Source organism: Ceratina calcarata, unplaced genomic scaffold (assembly GCF_001652005.2).
Source record: "Ceratina calcarata isolate Rehan_Ccalc_2016 unplaced genomic scaffold, ASM165200v1 scaffold541.2, whole genome shotgun sequence".
Classification (NCBI taxonomy): Eukaryota; Metazoa; Arthropoda; class Insecta; order Hymenoptera; family Apidae; genus Ceratina; species Ceratina calcarata.
In genome coordinates, this window is record NW_017176579.1 from 155,474 (window position 1) to 175,435 (window position 19,962).

General features: G+C 36.0%; 4 protein-coding genes across 7 annotated transcripts in view; 1 reads left to right on the forward strand and 3 right to left on the reverse strand.

The window, feature by feature from the left end:
- The window catches only part of LOC108628839 (alpha-glucosidase-like), a 51,075-nt gene extending 48,016 nt beyond the window's left edge, over positions 1 to 3,059 (reverse strand). Inside the window, exon 1 of one of the 2 annotated variants that reach the window (XM_026816777.1) lies at positions 2,958 to 3,059. The gene's annotated coding sequence lies outside the window, so the exon portion shown is untranslated. The remainder of the gene's footprint in view (positions 1 to 2,957) is intronic. The other variant, XM_018031038.1, reaches the window with a different exon arrangement.
- Positions 451 to 10,963, forward strand: LOC108628841 (uncharacterized protein KIAA0513). 3 transcript variants are annotated; one of them, XM_018031042.2, is made up of 10 exons: positions 451 to 910; positions 5,119 to 5,396; positions 6,082 to 6,365; positions 6,756 to 6,797; positions 8,177 to 8,278; positions 8,375 to 8,535; positions 8,703 to 8,889; positions 9,012 to 9,234; positions 9,552 to 9,646; positions 9,719 to 10,963. In XM_018031042.2, the coding sequence occupies exons 2-10, from the start codon at positions 5,122 to 5,124 to the stop codon at positions 9,781 to 9,783; spliced, it is 1,434 nt and encodes a 477-aa protein (XP_017886531.1). In that variant the 5' UTR covers positions 451 to 910; positions 5,119 to 5,121; the 3' UTR covers positions 9,784 to 10,963. The 3 variants fall into 3 exon arrangements, with proteins under 3 accessions (XP_017886531.1, XP_017886532.1, XP_026672585.1); XM_026816784.1 differs by lacking the exon at positions 451 to 910 and adding an exon at positions 3,405 to 4,551; XM_018031043.2 differs by lacking the exon at positions 6,756 to 6,797 and having other exon boundaries at positions 452 to 910.
- Positions 10,964 to 11,052: 89 nt separating this feature from the next.
- Positions 11,053 to 14,527, reverse strand: LOC108628837 (uncharacterized). Its single transcript, XM_018031030.2, has 5 exons — positions 13,879 to 14,527; positions 13,674 to 13,794; positions 12,768 to 12,916; positions 12,541 to 12,687; positions 11,053 to 12,471 (listed from the first exon to the last, which is right to left on the reverse strand). Exons 1-5 carry the CDS (start codon positions 14,047 to 14,049, stop codon positions 11,197 to 11,199), a joined length of 1,863 nt encoding a protein of 620 aa, XP_017886519.2. The 5' UTR covers positions 14,050 to 14,527; the 3' UTR covers positions 11,053 to 11,196.
- Positions 14,528 to 14,743: 216 nt separating this feature from the next.
- The window catches only part of LOC108628842 (LON peptidase N-terminal domain and RING finger protein 3), a 45,339-nt gene continuing 40,120 nt past the window's right edge, over positions 14,744 to 19,962 (reverse strand). The window contains exons 7-9 of the mRNA XM_018031044.2: positions 19,384 to 19,685; positions 18,528 to 18,735; positions 14,744 to 18,224 (exon numbers count right to left, since the gene is read on the reverse strand). Coding sequence (XP_017886533.1) covers positions 17,862 to 18,224; positions 18,528 to 18,735; positions 19,384 to 19,685 — 873 coding nt within the window. The 3' untranslated portion in view covers positions 14,744 to 17,861. The remainder of the gene's footprint in view (positions 18,225 to 18,527; positions 18,736 to 19,383; positions 19,686 to 19,962) is intronic.

The window sequence follows — 19,962 nt, forward strand, 5'->3', positions numbered from 1 at the left end:
AGAATAAGGCAAAAGTCGAGAATAAAAAATTGCATTCGGGGCTGAAGTCTTTAGTTATGTTATTATTTTTCCCACCAGTAGCCGAACACCAGAACCGATAAAAGCAGATATGGCATTTTTCGTTTTCCGGTAACTGTTTCAATAACCGGAACCAAATAACATAAAAGTTTTCAACCTCCACATAAAATACATTAAATAATTGTTCATTTTTAATCACTGTATTCTCCAATATTGTGTTTTTTTAACTTTATATTATAGTATTTAATGAAATAGACTTTTGTCAGGAATGTTACTACCATTAGTCGGTGCGTTACTGTCAGTAACTAACAAGACTAACTAACATTTGTCTGTCATACCGACCACCCCCGTTAAAGGTAAAGCAAGTAAAGTATTGATTATATTTAGCGCATGCGTACGCGCTAATTGGATCATATGACTGGAAGGGAAACGCGACACACGGCACGATACACTGCACGCTCGTGACAGCGGAGCAGTGCAAGGATTTGCGCTGCACGTTCGGTGTGTCCGATTCCCGTGGTCTCAAACAGCCGCGGGCCCAGGGAAGCATTGGCGGCCTGTCGGACACGTGTCTCGAACCCCGATGCAATCGTCGAAGGCACCGAAACAGCTGGTGTGAACCCACGCTTCACCGAACCGTACAACTTTCGATTTACGATTCAATCGGCCGATCGTTCCACGGACGCGCTATCAATACGATGAACGTATCCTCGGTGTGATTAGACTAACAAACTATCTCGATTGATTGTGAAAATCTTTCTGTCTAATCTATTTTTATCTCTTCTCGAGTTTTTGTTTAAGTCCTTGATTTCGGTGCATCGGACATTTCTTCGTTTATATTCCTTTTGCATCTGGTTTATGCCTTGAATAATTCCGAGGAATTGAGAGAACGGTAAGTACAATTTTATGAATAATGAAAACCTTTTATGGAAATTTTGTTCATCTGTATACACTGAGCTTTCTTGTTCTGATTGTTGACCTTGTATGTATATATATGCCTGATATTAAAATCGGAATTTCGAGAGAGGTGTCCTCTGAAGTCTTCGCTTAAATAAATTGGAAAGACAACAATATAATGACGTGTGTTTCGATTTTGTAAAAACGTAGATCTATAATTGATACAGTATGGTTGATGAATGCGTGTCTTGCAAAAGAATAAATTGAACAACGGCCCGCACGGTGCGGTACAACGCGGTATAGATAAAACTGCATTGCGGTGATGCGATGTACGTTTCTCAATGCGTTTTCACGCATCCATAAAGTCGTATCATCGCACCATTGCGCCTATTGCGCCCGCCGTGTCACTCAATCGAAATCGATACGCGATTCATAAAATCGTATTCCAAAACCAACATTTATGTTTTATATTGTTACATTTTGCTTTGGTGATTAACTATAATTATTGTATCAGTGAGCAACTGTAATTATTTACATAATTGTAAACAAGATCACCATATAATTTTTACAAGCGTCGGAATAATTTATTTTAAATTTTACATCCTATATTTCATATTATTAGAGTCCATATTTCAACTTTTATTTCACTACGTAATGAATGCAGTATTTTATTACCTGACGCCTGCTATATTATCTCGATTTCCCATACTTTATCATAAATGCAGTTTTTGTGTTTCATTCTGATTCAATAATAATGTTCTATTCAGTTTTTACTACTGTTATTTGCAAAAAATTCAAAGAAGAGAAGTACCGAACAGAATATTCCTGGAATTCCAATTACCTTGAATTTATAGTCTACCCAATTTCAATATGATCTATTTTCAATCCTTATTATCCTTTTACTATTTTCACACGGGAGATATTCAAGGAAGAGAATTACTGAACTGAATATTCCTGGAATTTCAGTCATCTTGAATTTCTAATTTCATTTAGTATACAATTTTAATATGATCTAGTTTTATTCAATAAAGTATTTCATCATCCTTCAATTATTTTGGTATGTTATACTTTTATCCAATATATTGTTTTATCAGACTTTAATTACTTTCCTTTGAGATCTTTTCGAGGAAGAAAATCGATCAGAGCATTTGTCAAATCGCAAAGCACACATTCCAGTAGCCTTGGCACGTTTTGTTGCTCGGTATCGCAATATGAGCCTTCGCTTTCAACCCCCGCATCCACATGCCTATGTATATATGTCGACCAGTGAGAGTCTCGTTTATTCTGTGAGAGAAAAAATGAGAGGATGGATTTATTACGGGCGTCATTATTAGATACAAATATTAAAGGTTACATACTACATCACGACTATTATATTAAAGAGGAGAGATGAACCCTTTGAAACAGAGTTACTTTATATGAAGGAAATGTACTATTATTTTAATACTTAAGTCTCCCATGAAGTCAATCCTTTAATAGCCTTTAATAGATGGTAATAAGAACTTTGCCTCATAACTTTACAATATCCACTTCGAGACCCTAAGCCCTAAACCGTAACGTAGCAATCATTAGCTCATGAAACCATAAAAAGCTCTGCAATTTTCACCATAAAATCCTAACCATCGTTTATATCTGACGATCAAGACCCTTAGCATTAGGTTTCTATTTTCAGCATGTTTGTTAGTGCCAGGATGCTTCCTAAGTTTATTGCTTATTATGATCAAAGCCCGATACGCTAAATTACGATAAAGATGGAAAAACCCACGAAAAATCGTTATTCATAGGCTCTCGATCGCCTTTGGTTCCCCCTTGCGAATTTTTTCCACTTCAAAATCCTATTGCTAAAACTAGCAAATCAATTTCCTTTACCCTATCGAAACTCCCTTGTCCTTGTGCATGTCCCAAATTCCACTTACTGACGTACTTTTTATATTATTTTATTGTAAATTTACTTCAGTGAATAGAAATTGTGAAATTTACCTTATTGTATTAATTTATTTATTATAACCCCTAAAACATTTGCTATTATGGAAGGTACTCACGGATATGTTCACCAAACTGATGATTGGCTTGCACGTAGTACGCGAATGACACTCAACAAAAAAATATCCACTTTCCACTGGGCAGTGAAATTCTTCACTGCCCGTTTTATATACATTTCCCACTGTTTTCTCAACTAATTCACATAATTCATCATAATATGTCGGTTAGTCAATTGTCCCTGTCTTATCTGTATCCTCCGCCTCACAAGCTGGATCATTAGCCTCTACCTTTTATCATTCATCGATTCATTTATTATTCGCGTTACGCGTAAATAATTAACAAAAATGTCACGCATAGTTAATATGAAAGCTGCCGTTCCACGAATCGAATTCTTGCCTTCAAAAAAATGTAAAGTACGTTGAATATATTATACACTGATAAGATTACGCTCGTTATGCAAGGTTGCAAATGTTTGCATAATGATGCCCTGATGCAACAAATGTAACCTGTTGTTTTGAGTAAACAGAAATATTAATTTTCAAAGAAAATACTGAAAAGAAATTGATTTGGTTAATTATATTAATTACTAATCGTACGTTCCATGTGTTTAATGAAAGACACTTATAATAAAAGACAAGTTTCTACTATAATTTTAATTATGTCTGTATGGGTAGCAAGGGGCGAAGACTTGATATAATTTTTATAACAATGAAATTTAAATAAAAATACTGTTGGAACGTTATTTAAAGTACATTGGATGGATCATGACGATCAGGAGGATAATGAGTCATATTATTTAATCAAATTACAAACTCTTTGAGTTGGTGATCGACTAGTTGACGTCAGGTAATAAGTCAGTCGCGAAGAAAAACATGATATGAAACTCTATGAAGAAAAATGTATTCTCTTTGGAAAAACAGCAGTGATGAATGATGTGGAAATTTGAAAGAACACTTTGCTTATACTTGGAATAGTATCAGTAACGATTATTACTATTCTTCACTGTCGCTTTCTTTAGACTGTCAAATCATGACAGTAATACCATTTCTTAAATAGTTCAGCAATTATTATAATATTAGTACCATTAATTTGTGTTACAATAATTATCCTTATTCAGTGTTATACAGACGGTTTTATACTTGAAAAATCAAAATCTTAGCATTTTATGCCATAAATTTATCTCCTACATAAATTCACGGATAATTATTATTCAGAAAATCCTGAATTATATAAAAATGTAATAGAAATCAGACAAACACGTTCAGAGCCAACTGTTATTTACACAAGCTGTGTGCATGTCATCGCCCACACGCTTCCTCGTATCGTCGATTGCATAATCGTTATCGACGACATAGCACAATTGTAAAAACGATCCTCATTCTTTACCCGACTTACACAATTCCAGTTTCGTACCGCGTTCTTTCTTTTTCATTCTCTCGTTCTAAAGGCTTTTCTATTCGTCGCGTTGACATTTATTGCTTTCTGCACATCGCTCTGATATTAAACTACTGCAGGATTTGAAACCGTGCGAAGTGGATATTCTCGTTGACCTCAATACTTAATTACTTGTCCAAAATAATTTTCTGTTCGCGTGTCACGAAATCAATAACGTTCGTCGAATAGCAAAGTGTGTGTTCATTTCTTAATTATCAGGTCAGTATACTCATTGCTTAATGTTTTATTATCTAAAGCTGAATGTGAAGTTTCATAGATTTGCAAGGATATTGGATATTTGATATAAAATAAGCAGCGATGTTAAAGGAAATGAGTGATGGGTAGAAAAGCGTAGCAAGTACAGTTCAGATATTATGCGATATTCCAAAGCACTTGGAACTATACTATTATAACATAAGAAATAATATGCAATTAATCTGGAGGTGGCTTGTAATCTTCGTTTTTGACAAATAGTCGTTATAATCGTTAGTCGTAAGTAAATTCAATAAGTTTTCAGTCAGTCGCGATTAACGAACGAAAAAGACATTAATAACTTGATAACGTTGCATCGATTCTACGATAATCATAGCACACAGGAAACTGAAATAATGAGAAATGGGGCATTAATAATTATGTCGACGTGAGTTAATTTTAAGTTGAGCCCGACTACTCGCGAACGTCCTTAAATTACGTTTCCTTATATTATCAAACTTAATGTGATATTCCTGTTATGGCGAAGATAGAGGGTTCGACATAAAATACTGATCTTATTACTCATGTCTATAGGAAATGGTGGATGTAACAACGGCTCCGCCATCCACCGGCGGAGCGTCGTTAATTGGACGCACCAGAGGTGCACTCAGGTCTGTGAGATCGGCGCTGGGAGGAAGTGGAGAGTACCTCCAGGGTCTAGGTAGCAGGATAGGCTCGGTACTGAGCAGCAGTTTGGAAGAAAGCGAATTGACCACGACCTCCTCGACGCCGTCCTCCTCGCCACAAGCACCACCTCAGACTGCCAAGCCGGAAGAGGAGCAGCTGGCTAGGAGGAAATTAAGACTTCCAAGGTACGCGTCTAAGACCCTGTCTCGTCAACTTCTAATTATAAGAGATCTCAGACGAAAAAAAATGACACGATGTCTTGTACAAACTTTAAAAATGCTTTTTAAGTACAAACATTTGATTAATACTTTTTTTATGCGATTACGTTTATGTTCCATTTTTATTGAGAGTTGTTGGGATGAAATTTAGGAATTGGAAAAATGTCATGATTTTGTATTATGTAGTTTAGATTATCACAATAGACTCAAGAAATTATATTAAAATATTACAAATATTTTAAAACGTACGTGCTGTCACTAATTTGATAAACCTGGAAATAATACATTCAAACGTGCTACTTTCTCGTAATGAGTTGTACCTATTTCAACCAAGAATGGATAAGAATGAGGTAAAACCTGTTAAATACTCAAGGCGATCGGCTTTTTTATTTACAGGGCATTCGGAGATTAGATTTGCTATGAACACTTAGTCTAATAATTTTAGAGATTAAACTACAATTTTGATAATTAAGTGTAAAGTAATCCTTACTCAAGCCTCTAATATGGGGTCAGTGAGTTTTTCTATGTTTCTACTTATCTCTGTAATGATTGACAAGCAATTTGCTTGAAATCAAAGCATTGTTATAATTCGAATTATTTTTTAACCAATGTTACATTCGGCTGTTCATATTGAAATATAATTTTGACGAAGGTTCGGTGCGGGATTGTCGTATGAAGATTATGAGGCCATGGCTAGGCACAAATTGGAACGGCAAGGAAGCGCAAATATGTCAAGATGCACCAGGAAGTATCCTCCGGGCATGACCTATGAGGAAATAGCTTCGTCGAGGTCGGCCGGGATCAGGAAGCAGGAACAGAAAGTGGAAGAGGACAACAGCCCCGACAGGGACAGCCAAGAGAGCATAGAACCGCTTCAGGAGAGAGATATCAAAGCCACCGGGCCGGATCCCTTTGAAAAATTGAACTACAAAGGAGGTGAGCAATGATGTTATGATGAATCGTGTTATGATAAAAAATAATATTCTATTTATTTATTTATTTATTAATGTACAGCACAATAACTCGTGAAATTGTTCAAGTATTATCATAAGAATTTTTGTCAGTATATAGACAAAAATTATTTAAATAATAATTGTTCAAATACTTCCGTAAGTCAGTGTATTATACCAATGTATCATATTTTTGAATATTTATCTTCTCGTGAGTTTAACATTTCTGGCACTTCTTTTGATCTTCGAGTCGTATCAATCTTCTCGAGTTTGATATTATTTACTGTACAGTATTTATCGCGGCATGATGATAATCTTCGTTTTCTGGAAGATATTTTCTATAATGTACTCTGTTTTGTTTTTGTTTGCGATGAAGCGAGGGCCCCGACCCGATATCAGACGCTCGTTTTTCGTTTAGGTAAATGATTTTTATGTGAATGTTTGTGAACCACCCTCGGCCACAGGTTTGCCTCACGATCATTTCCTTTTGTATTTTACAGCAACAGTTCTTGTCACTGTTTAATAATGTACTTCTTAAGTGACCAGTAAAGCGAATTGAAGAAACGAGTGTGCGCTAACAAATCTCCTCTCTTCGTATTGACGACAACTTGTCAGAATTATATGCACAATGCATTTTAATTTGTTTACATAACTTTTAGACATTGGTTTCTTCAATTAATATATTGAATTTGTTTTAGTTTGATTTAGTACTGTGGAAATATTGACTCACAGATTTGTTCATACAATTATTGTTGTTTTAATAGATATTTATCATATTATTTTTTTATTATGAAGTGAAATATATTATGTGATGAACTGTATAACTTCTGTGTATTAATACTTCTCCATACATGGAATAAACAGTAGAATTTGCTGTTTCTTTTACTCTACACAATTTTATCAACAAGTCCGTGAGTCGCACTATAAAAATTTGATAGCGTTGCATTGAACTGTCCGTTGAACGCAACGATGCAAGCAAAAGTAGATCCCTTTGGTTGCAGCTGAATCATGTTCCCTGGTGGTGGCGAAACCGTCCCTTTGTACGCTTTCACATCGATTCGCCTGTGCATAAATATTTGGTGTCGTGAATAGCTATAGTAACAAGCCTTTGAATTTACATATGTGTAAACGCTTTGTAGTAGATACCCACATAAGTGTAAAGACGTGGGAAGCGGATGTACACGATGATCGATGTATCGTTCAACAACGACGTTCTGATGATTAATCACGTATCCTAATTAAGAAAATTAAAAGTATAATAGATTGCACTCGTACAAGTTCATATGCTTCAACAAGAATCGAGTTTATTATATCAGGCACAATCCCTGAAATTTAATTGCAATGTTCAATGTCAGTTAATTGTAATGTTAAGCATTGATTAATCAAGATTAATCGTTTAATTGTTTGATTAAATCCGTAGATTAAAAATTGAGAATCAAAAGTTGAGAATCAGTTACGTATAACATTTGAATCCTGTTGATAAATCAACAGTGATTAGCTGATGTTAGAAATCCCTGTTTTTATTATGGAACGAATAATTAATTTAATTATTTTAACCGATGATTAACTATGAGAGTTAATCGTGAATTACACATCCTCCGCACATTTAATCGTGAATAGATAGTTTCACTGTACTTTGCGTACATTTATGTGTTCCGAACATTAGATTTAGACATGTGTCCGAAGACATTGAAGCAACAACTGTGGCACACTGATGTCAGTGCCTCGTATTAATTAGAGGAGCTGTAGACGCTTCTTTCAAATTGATAAAGTGTTTCCTATAGATCATTATTTCAGATGTGCCTTGTAGCAGTGACTCTATGAGCGATCAGGACGGTTATGGGCCTAGTACCAGTTTGGACTCTAATGCGGATGGCCGTCGATTATGGCAGAGATCAGGTACAATTAATTAGAATATATTTAATACAAGCATTACGATACTTAATTACTTAAACTACTGTTCAAGCATAATCGTTCTTGGTATTTCTAATTTAGGTTCGTCTGGTTCTGTACAGTCGTGGGCTTCCAGTTTGTCGGCGGATAGCCAATCTGAGGAAGCCGCGGCGGATTTTATGAAAGCCTTCGTGCCTCTCTTGTTCGACGCTCCCAACAGCATCGACCAAGAGCAGAAAGCTAAATTTGGTGAAATGGTCCTTGTACGTATTTATTTTATCTAAACCTTAACTGCTAATTTCGTAAGAGGAGAATGTATATTGAAATAAAACTTTTTCAATAAACATAAAAGATTTTACAATGAATCTAATCTACGTATTTGTATTTGTATAAAATTTCTGTTTGTATGTGTCCATTTAATACTTTGCAGACGGAATCGGGTAGAATATGGTTCTCGCGGGTTGTGAATGCCAGGAGGGCGCGACCATGTGTAACGGAAGCTTCTTTTTACTCTTTGGCGCAACATTTTGCTGTAGCGCTTTTCGAATGTCACGAGGCCGATGACTTCGCCCCCGCGAAGAGTCTCATGAACATGTGTTTCACTTTTTATCACGAAGGTACCTCAAAATTCACTTAAATACGAATAAATTTTTCTGTTCTTATTACTCGAGTTCAATACAATTTATGCATTTAATTAACTGTGTTGTGAATACTCAATACATTTTTCGGATTCAAATAGTTGAAGTACCGGGATTGGAACCGTACAGGGAATACTTGTACACGCATTTAAGAGTGCAACCAATTTGGACGTCTATGAGATTTTGGACAGCAGCCTTTTTCGACGCGGTGCAGTGCGAGAGAGCTTCCAGGCCGGTACCTCCGAGGCCTAAATCATTGGATCAAGAAGCCATCGCCATGGAAGATAGAAAATTTCAGGCTAACATCGTTTTTGGACAATTAGGGTAAAGATAATGAATAAATTGAGGATTTTTATACAAAATAAAACATTTATAATATCAGCTGAAAAATATGTTTTAGATAAACATTCCTTTTATCATTTAAATATTGAAATATACAATCGGCTTTTAATATTTTATACGCTGCATTTACAATTTCGGTTAAAATAAATGTATAAAACCTGCAGTCTGCTAATAATATTGCTCAATACTTATTAATACTTGCCTTTTTTTTAATATAATTTATTTGTGTTAAAATTTGTAGTTGCGTTTTGCGTTGGATCTTTTATTTGCATTCTTCAATGTGTTCTGTTATGTTTTAGAACGTTCACATGCAACATGCACGCCTTTGGCCTCTCCCGTACTCTGTGCCTAGAATTTCTTAGGAAACAATGTGTAATCGCGAACTTAACAAAAGGTAATTTTAACAATCAACAAGTAAAGTTTTAAAATCAGTATTTTTACTTCATGGAAATTATTAATTTCACAGAACAGGAAAAAATGTTACGCGACAACATAGAGAGAATGTTCGACGAGACCGAACCTTGGCGGTAGTTGTGTTCTGGCTATATTATTTAAACGTAATGCCACTTTAGTGTCCGGAAATTCTATTATATTCAGTACACTCCCATAAAAAATTATCGAGTATGAACCAGTGTTCTGGACATTTGAGTGGCAGTACCTTTTAACAAAAATAATGTCGTATCTCGAAAGGTATCAATCTAACGAATTGCGAACTTGTAAAAAAAATCGTTGTGGGATTGTCAATTAAACTATAAGAAGTGCAATGAAGAGAGCGAGAGGAAAATAAGTCAATTTTATAAAGAAACCATGCTCCAGCTGAACATGGTTGTGATGCCATCAGACGAATTAAACTGAATTATACAATCAAGAGCTATAAATCTGAAATGCAGATTGTTCCTAATCAATCATGGAATAAGGAAAACGATTCCATAAGTACAGTATATACGTGACTGGTGGAATCGTGTTTGTGACTTAGTTAGGATGAAAACTATTAAATTACAAATTCCCTTGTTGATTTTCATTCTGTTCGATGAAAGTGAATAAACAAACGTGTGTCTTACAGACTTAGTTTTCAATTTAAGGGACGATAAGTGCCACTTCTCGTCAACTTTGCTTATTAGTGTCTAACTTGAATGATGAACAGACAATAAATTGCGCGAAGAATCGGTTTATGCTAACAATTAATAATACGTTTCTGTACGAATAGCGTTGCTTTGAATTTCTGCAATTGTCTCTTTCACTATTTAAAAAAATTCGCGAACCTTCCGCCAAATATCTACCCTGTTTTCTAAATTCAATTAGACATTGATGAGTTACAAAATACAGGAATTATAATTCACGCAACGTGTGTATTGATATAGACACTGTTCAAAAATTTAATACGTTTCGATAAAAAGATAATAGCAGATTTTCAAATTAAAAATCATTCATTATTGGACTAATTATAATTATATCTGATTACGAAGCAGATTCTCTATTTAAATTAATAAGGTGTTCCGCAGATATTGTCAAGCTACGTTTCTTTTTGTAGATCTTTACAAGTAGGATGAGTTTTCATTTTGTTTTACATCTCGTGTAAATGTTTGTATTTAAAAGACATCATTAAATACAAGCACCGCTCGACGATTATTTTGTATACCTGCCCACATTTCCAGTGACCATTGTTAAGAAAGAACATTTAATAAATTCCTTCACCGGAACAATAATTCTTCACGTTGCATTCTTTTATTTAACATCTTACAAGTTAATACACATTATTCCTTAAATCCTTTTATGTAATTCGTACCATTTGTTTTTCTTGAAGAATAAATACTATAAAAATATATTTTGTGTATTTTATGAAAACGTGTACGCTCGTATTTTAATCGATCGCTAATATTTATTTCACCAAATGTATTTTGAAACGATAGTAACAATTTAAAAGGCAGTGGCCTGGAGTAAAGTTTATAAATACTTATAAACATTGTTGATAGTTTTTCTCACTTCATTTCGATTGATCTCTCCCGCACCGGAATTCATTGGCTTCCCCGGCAAAGTTCTCGTTCCGATCGATCGCAACACGCTCATTTTATCGATCTCCTTCGTCGGTGTTGGTTTCTTCTGTTCACTGTTATTCTGCATTGCCGCAAATTTGTTATAAATTCCATATCTTTCAAAGTGTTCCGCCTTCTCTTCAGGTACCACAGGCACTTTGCTCGTATGTTTAGTCTCCATCGATTTCTTCAGTTCCACGTTCGACGTACCATCTTCGTTTCTTCTAGCAGAATCCATCGATTTTCCAGTTAGAGGCTCAGATTTTTCTGACAATCGGTCGAGGGGTGCTCGGATGCGACTGCTCTTCAAAGATCGCGGATGATCCGTCATTTTTCTTACGATGTCTTGAGCCTTCGTGTCACCGGCGCACGATTTCGGTTTGTCCAGGCAACTGAAACTGTAATCGAATATACTCCGCGGACTACGTATGTTCTTCAAGCTTGCCTCGATCAAATCGGCTAAATCGAAGCTGTCGTCCTTCACTGCGCAATGTTCGCTGAGGAGATCAGTGCTCGTGCTCAAAATCGTCGACTTGCTTTGCCCGATCTTCTTCGTTTTACTCTTAGGCTTAGATTTTCCTTGATCCTGAATCGGTCGAGAAATTCTTTCAATCCTGTTACTGCTGATCCTCGGTGCAGTTGTACTTCTGTTTTTCAAATTCAGTTTGTCCTCCGTCGCTTTGACACTCTGACTGCTGGCTTTCGTCTCAACTTTCCTAACTTTGTTTTGTACTCGGTTCGCTTTGGATTCGGGAATCTTGTTACCAGGTAAGTCTTTATTATCCAAATCGCGTTTCGAATCGGTCTTCGCGAGCGATTGCTCCCTCAGAGATTTCATGTTCTTTTGACCAGCCATCTGAAGCGATTTAATAGTTGGTGCTTTCTTCTCTGTACTTGATTTCTCTTTTTCAGTGTTAACTTGATTCAGACGATTATCAGACAACTTCCTTGCTATAGAACTTGGAGCAGTTTTCCTGTGAGACGGTTCTATAAATCTTTTCGCTATCTGGCTTTCGGACTGGACCGTCTTCGACGTTATTCTCGAGTTTGAACTTGAATATTTAATCGCTTGTTCGATTCTCGGATTCGACTTTGACAAATTCTCTATTCTGGCATTTAGTCTTGTTGGATTTTCAATTTTCGTGGCCGGTTTCTGTTGTCTTATATTCGTACGAGGACGCAACATCTAAAAATATGATTTTCGTGCATTTCAATGAATAAGCGAACATTTTTAACTGACAATAAGTATGATTACTTTTTTATCATTCGTAAGTCCCTCGATTTGCGTGAACTGAAATAACTGTTTCCAATTACTAATGCGCAGCTTGTCGTACTTGTTCCTGGTTGAGAATGGTTTATATTTCTTGTACAATGCCTCCCAGACGAAATTGTTATCAAAGATCTAACGGCTCGTGGAAATACGTAAGGAGAATAATATAAAACTATACGGGATAATTCGCTTATTTGTTTGAATCGCGTTACCTCTTTGGAAGTGTGCGACAAGGACGACAATTTAATTATATCATGCACCGTCAGGTATTTGATCAACTTTTTAATCAGACACTTCGGCAACGTCAGTAATGTGTATCTTCCACAGGCAATATTGTTTATGTGTTTCAGCAGATATTCACCTGACATAATTGTATCATGGTATCGAACAAATCGTAACAAGGATCTTACTGGTCATAGTATCAAAGTATTGTAAATTAAAAAACCACTATATCGACCGTTCTTTAAACAATTATTGTAAAAAATACTCTTACGATTTAATAATAGTTTAAGGTAGCTCGCTATTTGGGTAATGTATCAAGAGAGGGCCCTACAATGGGCTTATTTTAAAATAAGAATATGAAGTGAAAATTTCATTATTAAATGTATATTATCATTTCCACATTCATATATTTTAATGTAATATTATAAAAAAATATATTAAACAAAGTAAAATAAACAACTTTTTATTTATGACTGGGGCGATGATGGGGTGATAAAAGTATTATTCATTGGCTTTGATCATTATTATTTCGTTCTTTTCCACGGAAACCTATATTTTTCTTTACATCATCGCATTCCCCGTAAAAAAATCTATAACCATTTTTTTTTTTATTGAAAACGTATATGATATGAAATCGCACGAGGCATTTATACAAAAGTTTCCATAAGCTCCCGTGTTAAAAATAAGAATTTTCTAATGCATTTTTTTAAACAATTTTCACGGAAATCCTATATTTTCTTTACGGAAAATGAAAGTTCGAAACTTTAACTACTGTTTAGTTCAACTTGTATTAAAATCGTATGTTTTGCAAATACTATCGAGCTACCTTAAATACATCATTATCGAAAATGTCAAATTATCTCACAACAGGTTATGCATTCGTTGGACCAGATTACCGAATATACGTCGAATTTCGTCTTGTAACCGCAGGTCCTGGTTGAAATCGGCGAAACCGGAGGTGCGCACGACGGGCGACTTGTGTGGACCGTGTGAGATTCGCCAGAGGTAGAGCGTCACCTGTAAAAGTGGCCTAGTTACGTGGCAGGATATCGATCTGTCTGTGGGGTACGTTCTGTCTGATGGGATCTATTCGATCAGCACCTGATCGTCGTCCACTCTCAGCCCGTAGTAATCTCTGCTGGGCGAAGGTGCTACCGAATACTTTTCCAGATATTCGAGCTTACCGCTCATACTCGACGTGTCCCGAGCCCGAGAGACCTCCGTGTTCGGCCTGAATCTGCTCCCGGATTCTCCGTAGTCGATATATTTCATTCAGAGTTAACTGGCAATGTTTAATTGCCTTGAAATAAAGAAATAAGAGAAGGAAATAAAATATTTTTAATGCTTTACTAAAGTAAAATATTACTTTTTCGTCTCCGTACGCTTGTAGAACGTTCGCGGCTAGTCAGGTTTCCACCCCACGGAAGGGGTTGAGTCAGAGATCGCGAACTCTCGGGATATACATAATATGATATACAGATGTATATAAAAATGGTAACGCTTCTTTTAGGGAAGTCCCAGTTTTTAGTATAAAAGGTGGTGGTTCATATCTCGTTCAGTTAGTCTAATCTATCATTTGTACGAGAATCATTTTGATTGTAAGTCTGAATTCGCCGCTATTTACGCAAGTGAGTGTCCGGATTGAACGGTAGAATAAGAGATCAGTTCCCTCGACCATGCTTCGATATGTCGTGTAGAAATTCTCTCACCGGGAAACTGATTTATAATTAAAGTTATAACTTCATTCTTTTAAATTACTTTCACTTAGGATATGCTTGTGTTTATTACCCTCGACCATGCTTCGATATGTCGTGTAGAAATTCTCTCACCGGGAAACTGATTTATAATTAAAGTTATAACTTCATTCTTTTAAATTACTTTCACTTAGGATATGCTTGTGTTTATTTCAAAGGAATCATATTTATTCTCGTCGAATGGATGGATCAGTCAATTAACAGACAGTCGGTTTCGTTCAATATTTTATTACAATAATTCCATATGAAGAGATGAAGATAAATATAGAAATGTTCGAAGTAAAAATGGAAAGTTGCGTGACGTTACATACTATTTGTTTTCCTCGTTACGTTTTATAACAATATACAATAGTAAGGTAGGCTAGACAGTAATATCACAATGCATGATTCACAACTTCGTAAAAGTCTAGAGAAGAGGATATAAATCTAAAAGAATACCTGGACAGGAGCGTTATCATCACGTCTGCCCTCTGACCAGGTCATTCCTTTCGGAGACGAAACGTTTTTTATTATTATTTATTATTATTATTATTATTATTATTATTATTATTATTATTATTATTATTATTATTATCGTCATCGTTATATCGATTATAAAACGTGTGATGAGAAAAAAGCGTTCACTCTCTTAGATTTCTCAAGTAAGAGAAAATACGTGTAGACCACGCTCGAATATTGCCAATTTATAGTCAATTATTTTGTTTAATAATACAGTAGAATTGTCAATTGTACTAAAAGCTAAGTAGAATAGTCGTATAGACAAGTATTTCTTCATAGTAAAAGTACGCATCTTAATAGCAATAATAATAATAGTAATCCACGAAGATAACAATAATAACGTTTAATAATCGTATCATGGATAGCCAACTTTCGTAATGATTTTTTTCTTTTCTTCTCGCTTCTTGTGTACGTTTAATTATGTGATTGATATGACATTCCCTAGCTCTCCTGACGATCGCTATGTCTCTCAGAAATGATGTTTTCATCTTTAAAAAAATCGCATGAAAATAAATTACTATATGCTACCGTAGTCGAGAAGTCTTATGAGCGACGGAATAAACTTAACGGCTTGTATTCATAACACTGTATCATCGCTAATAAATGATAAACTTTTATTTTTCAATCTCTCGATGTTCATTTTCTGATTCCGATTAAAAATTCAGGACCGATAATTATGTCTTAAAAAGTTACATCACTCTTCACTTTCCTAATTGTAAGTACCGACGATTACTCGAAGCATATAATTCTCCTCTAAGATTTAAAGATTCCCCAACATAATTAAATCGATTTCAGAAATAGTTAAAAAGTATTTCACGTTTCGTATTAGTAGATAGTTTCGTATTTTATAGGAAGTGAAGAATTATAGTTTGGGTTTATTAGAGATTAATTAGAGCGTTCTGAATACAGCCCGGACAGTATAAAAAATTGAGTGGATTTTGCCACGTAGACTGGTCGTTGTTGAACATTCCCTTCCCCTAAAAGTATAGGTAGTATGGCCGATTTCATGAGAAGCTGATTGAAAATAGAATTCCTACAATTTCTCCTCTCTCGCTATCGACAATCGATCCACCTTGACTATCTTCACCCTGGGACGGGTAAAACTGTTTTAGCAATATTTAGATTCTTCCAAGATCGGGGTAAGTACGGGGAACACATATACTATTCAAAATAATTAAAGGATCTTATGATACTATTTGAAAGCAATATGATTCTTGTTGGGATGTTTTATAAATTTAAAGCTATCACTATGCTATTTCATTACATCATTGTCAATAAACTTGGTCCTTTAATTATTTCAAGCAGAACGTTACTACCTACGAGTTCCAGTAGACTGCGGACTTTTGCAAACTGACGTGCAAGTAAAACGAATTTCTATTTAAATCCAGCTCGTCTATCTTTATAAAAATAGAAATTTTATCGTTCGTAAATCAACAAACACAATGTATCACATTTCATTACAAAAAAAAATGCAAAAGACAAAGGAAATGAAAAATTGAAATTGAAATACTTCTATAAGAATACGATAAATTTTCTTTGTGTCCCAGAGCTTAAAAATGATTCGAACGAGCGCTAAGACTGGTTCCGCGCACGAAAAAGGGCTAAACGGCATTTCTAGCTTCGCGTGCTCAATCCGCTCGAATATTTTGTACTCAGCAGCACGTGTCCGCGACAAAACGCAACGAATCTCATTCTTCGTGTTGTTTCAAACGTCGTTATGAGTATACAGTACAATATATAAATCCGCGTAGTACGTCCATGTCTAAAGGTAAAAAGTTTCCTTCTTGCGGCGCGGGTACGACCATAGAGAACATAAGCGTAAAACGACGTGCGTACCTCCGATTGCAACGTATAATATGCTTCCTCCTGTATGCAACGCATACGTGTATATGCATACTGCACAAATGTGTGTATACATATAGAATATATGTATATATATCGTACGTATAACATATAGAATATATGTATATATAATATTATCATCTGGAAGAACAGATTTGCGTATTGCAACAGCGCACCGCGAAGAACACCGCCACGCCTTACCGAGGTAAACGATAAAATATCCAAATATCTTCTCTCAGATATGTGACTCTCTATCTACTCTTTTTTGGTCGATTCATTCTTCCTTTCTGATTGCCTATGCCTTTATCCTCGAATTGATCTATTCGTCGACACCGAATTAACGAGACAATCCAGAGTCTCGATCATGAAATGTCAAATTTTATTTAGGAACAAATTTTAATTTATTAATACTGCGAATTTTTATACAAAATGAAACATAATAGAAAATTTATCAAATTCGCAGTTTAATTATAAGAAAAAAAATGAAAGTATTAAATATTCGTGTACTTATTTAACGCGCGAATCGAAATGATAAATGTAAAGAACTTTAATAGCCGTGAAGTTACAGTGGCATATTGCCAAGCTGACAATCGGTAACTCCTAGTCCTGGTTCTCGTATTTGATTGTGCCATCATCGTTTCGTCGATAAGGCGCTCGGTCGTACGAGTTTAACGAGTACTGAGTAAAAGGGTCGGAGACGGGGAAGAGGGTAGACAGTACTCGAGTTTAAAACGCAACTAACGGGGTTAAGTATAAGAAGAAAAAGTGGGGAGTCGGGGGTAGGAGTCGAGTGCGTGTTGTAAAGGGAACGAGCCACAGGTTCCACTTGCCTCGCTTATGGATATAATGCGTGTATATTAATACCGAGTAAAAAGTTCGATAAGCTACTCTCCAAGTACTTTGTACGTCAAGTAAAAGTCGAATTAGTCCTTTGCGATCCGCCATACTATAGCGGTTGTCACCATTTCTTATTATCATAATGGATAGTTTTTAAGATTGTTGAACTACCGACACTGTGGTGTCCGTCAGACCACCCTCGTTCCGGCATATACTCGACGACGTGGTGGTCTCCTCGGAGGTTGCCGGCGCGACAGTCAATTGTCTCTGCTTCATATGGTCAAGTGTCTTCTCGATGGCTCTCAATCTCTTCTCCAAACTCGTCGTCCCGAGTATTCCCACCTGCAGCTGCGGGCCTAATGGTAATATCGCTAGCAGCCACCAGGTCCACGATGGTCCATCTGGCAAATGGGCCCAGTCCTCCTCCGTATTCGGCATACGACCAAACACTCGCTGGATTTCCAATTGCTGGGAAGATGGTACCGTGTCCCACCATCTTCTACCTTTCGCTCGGACCTGGTACATGACGATTTATACACGATTATAGAATAATTTATTATATAATGATTCAATGAGATCATTCAATTCATAATTCACGTAATAATTTATATGACGTTTCTTCTAATAAATAAGTCACATGTTAATTTAGATCATATTGTACAATAATATCAGTTATTAAATGACAAAAGGTTTGAAAGAACAATTGATTTTCTGTATTATTTATTGCGCACAAGTGATGAAAATTAGACTAAGATATTTGAAATTCATACGACGTAGGCAAGTTAGAAGCGACGATATGTTAATTGGATATAAATTCACCTTGAGGTGCAGTTCCGAGAGATTCAACAGTTGATCATCCTGTACAACGGTGTCCCTCAGGAATTCTACTTGAGCCGTATCGTAGCCGTCCCTCTCACCACCAGAGAGCACCCGGAATCTCCTTCCGCCGACCGTACTCAGGATGCTGCAGCCATCCTGCAGCAGAACTCTATCCCGGATTTCGAGCATCGTACCATACTCCGCGTATCTAGAACAAGCAATAATATTATTTCTTTAGTAATATTGTGCAATTAAACTCTTTAACCCTCCGACTACTGATACGCGAATTTCTAAACCGGAGTCATTACTGAACCACACCGATATTTCACTAACACATATTTGTGATCCTCCCTATAGTTCGTAAAAGACGGGGAATCTCACATGCACTCCGCCACTGCAGACGAAGGATTAAGGTTTATGATATAGATTAGAATTTTAGATTATTAGATTTTAATTCTCAAGTCTAATCTTTGAAGTTTAAGTTCATTCATACAATTATTTGTTATCAAATACTAAATATTGCTAGATGAAGAATATTTAAAAATGTGTAAAAAAGAATAGATAAAAATGCGGAAAAGAGAATTCTAATTAGCTTTTTGGATATACAATAAGCAGTATAATTGAGAGTAGAGAACTCAAACCGTATTATCAGTAGACTAGGGACATTTATGCAAAGTAAACCGTTTATAATATCAGTTGAAAAATGTATTTCTATTTCTTTAACTACTCATTTAGTTTAGTTTATTGTTAGTTTAGTTGTGTTACTTCACTATTGTAGTGTGCACTCAGTTTTTTATATTCCGTGTATTTTTACATACTAAATGCTTTAATTATTATCAGTAAATTAAGTCCTTACCTTTTCGGTCCGGTAGCTTCCCTGTTGAGGCACGGTACAATTCCAAAATGTCGCACGCCGCTTTCAACGCATCTCCTGACCATCAGTTTGTACCTCGGCTCGTAGACGAAAAGCGGACAGGCGACGCAGGGGAACGCCGTGGTGCAGACGAATACAGCGATCTGCTCGCTGTCCAGGAGGCCAAGTCCCTGGACGAGTTCTAATTCATGACTGGCCGCCCTCGAGGCGTACTCCATCGGTGCAACCATTTTCAAAGCCCTCTCGACGAAGTCCGTCAACGTCTTCTGGCTGCTGGCCAAGTACTGCAAACACCAAAGGACACACGGTTTGCTAACTAAGTAAGTCTTCGTGCTCCTGTCGTGAGCCGCATTCCACGTCCTCTCACGCATGCAACATTCATACGAGTCTCTCGCCGCTTTAATCCCCCGAGTTTCGAAATTCACACCAATAATTCTATTAGGTGGTTTAATGTGAGAATCAATTAAAATAACAACGAAACATCGAATTATGATAATTATTTATTTAAACTACATTATCCGACAATATAAAATCGCACGAGGCATTTATACAAAAGTTTCC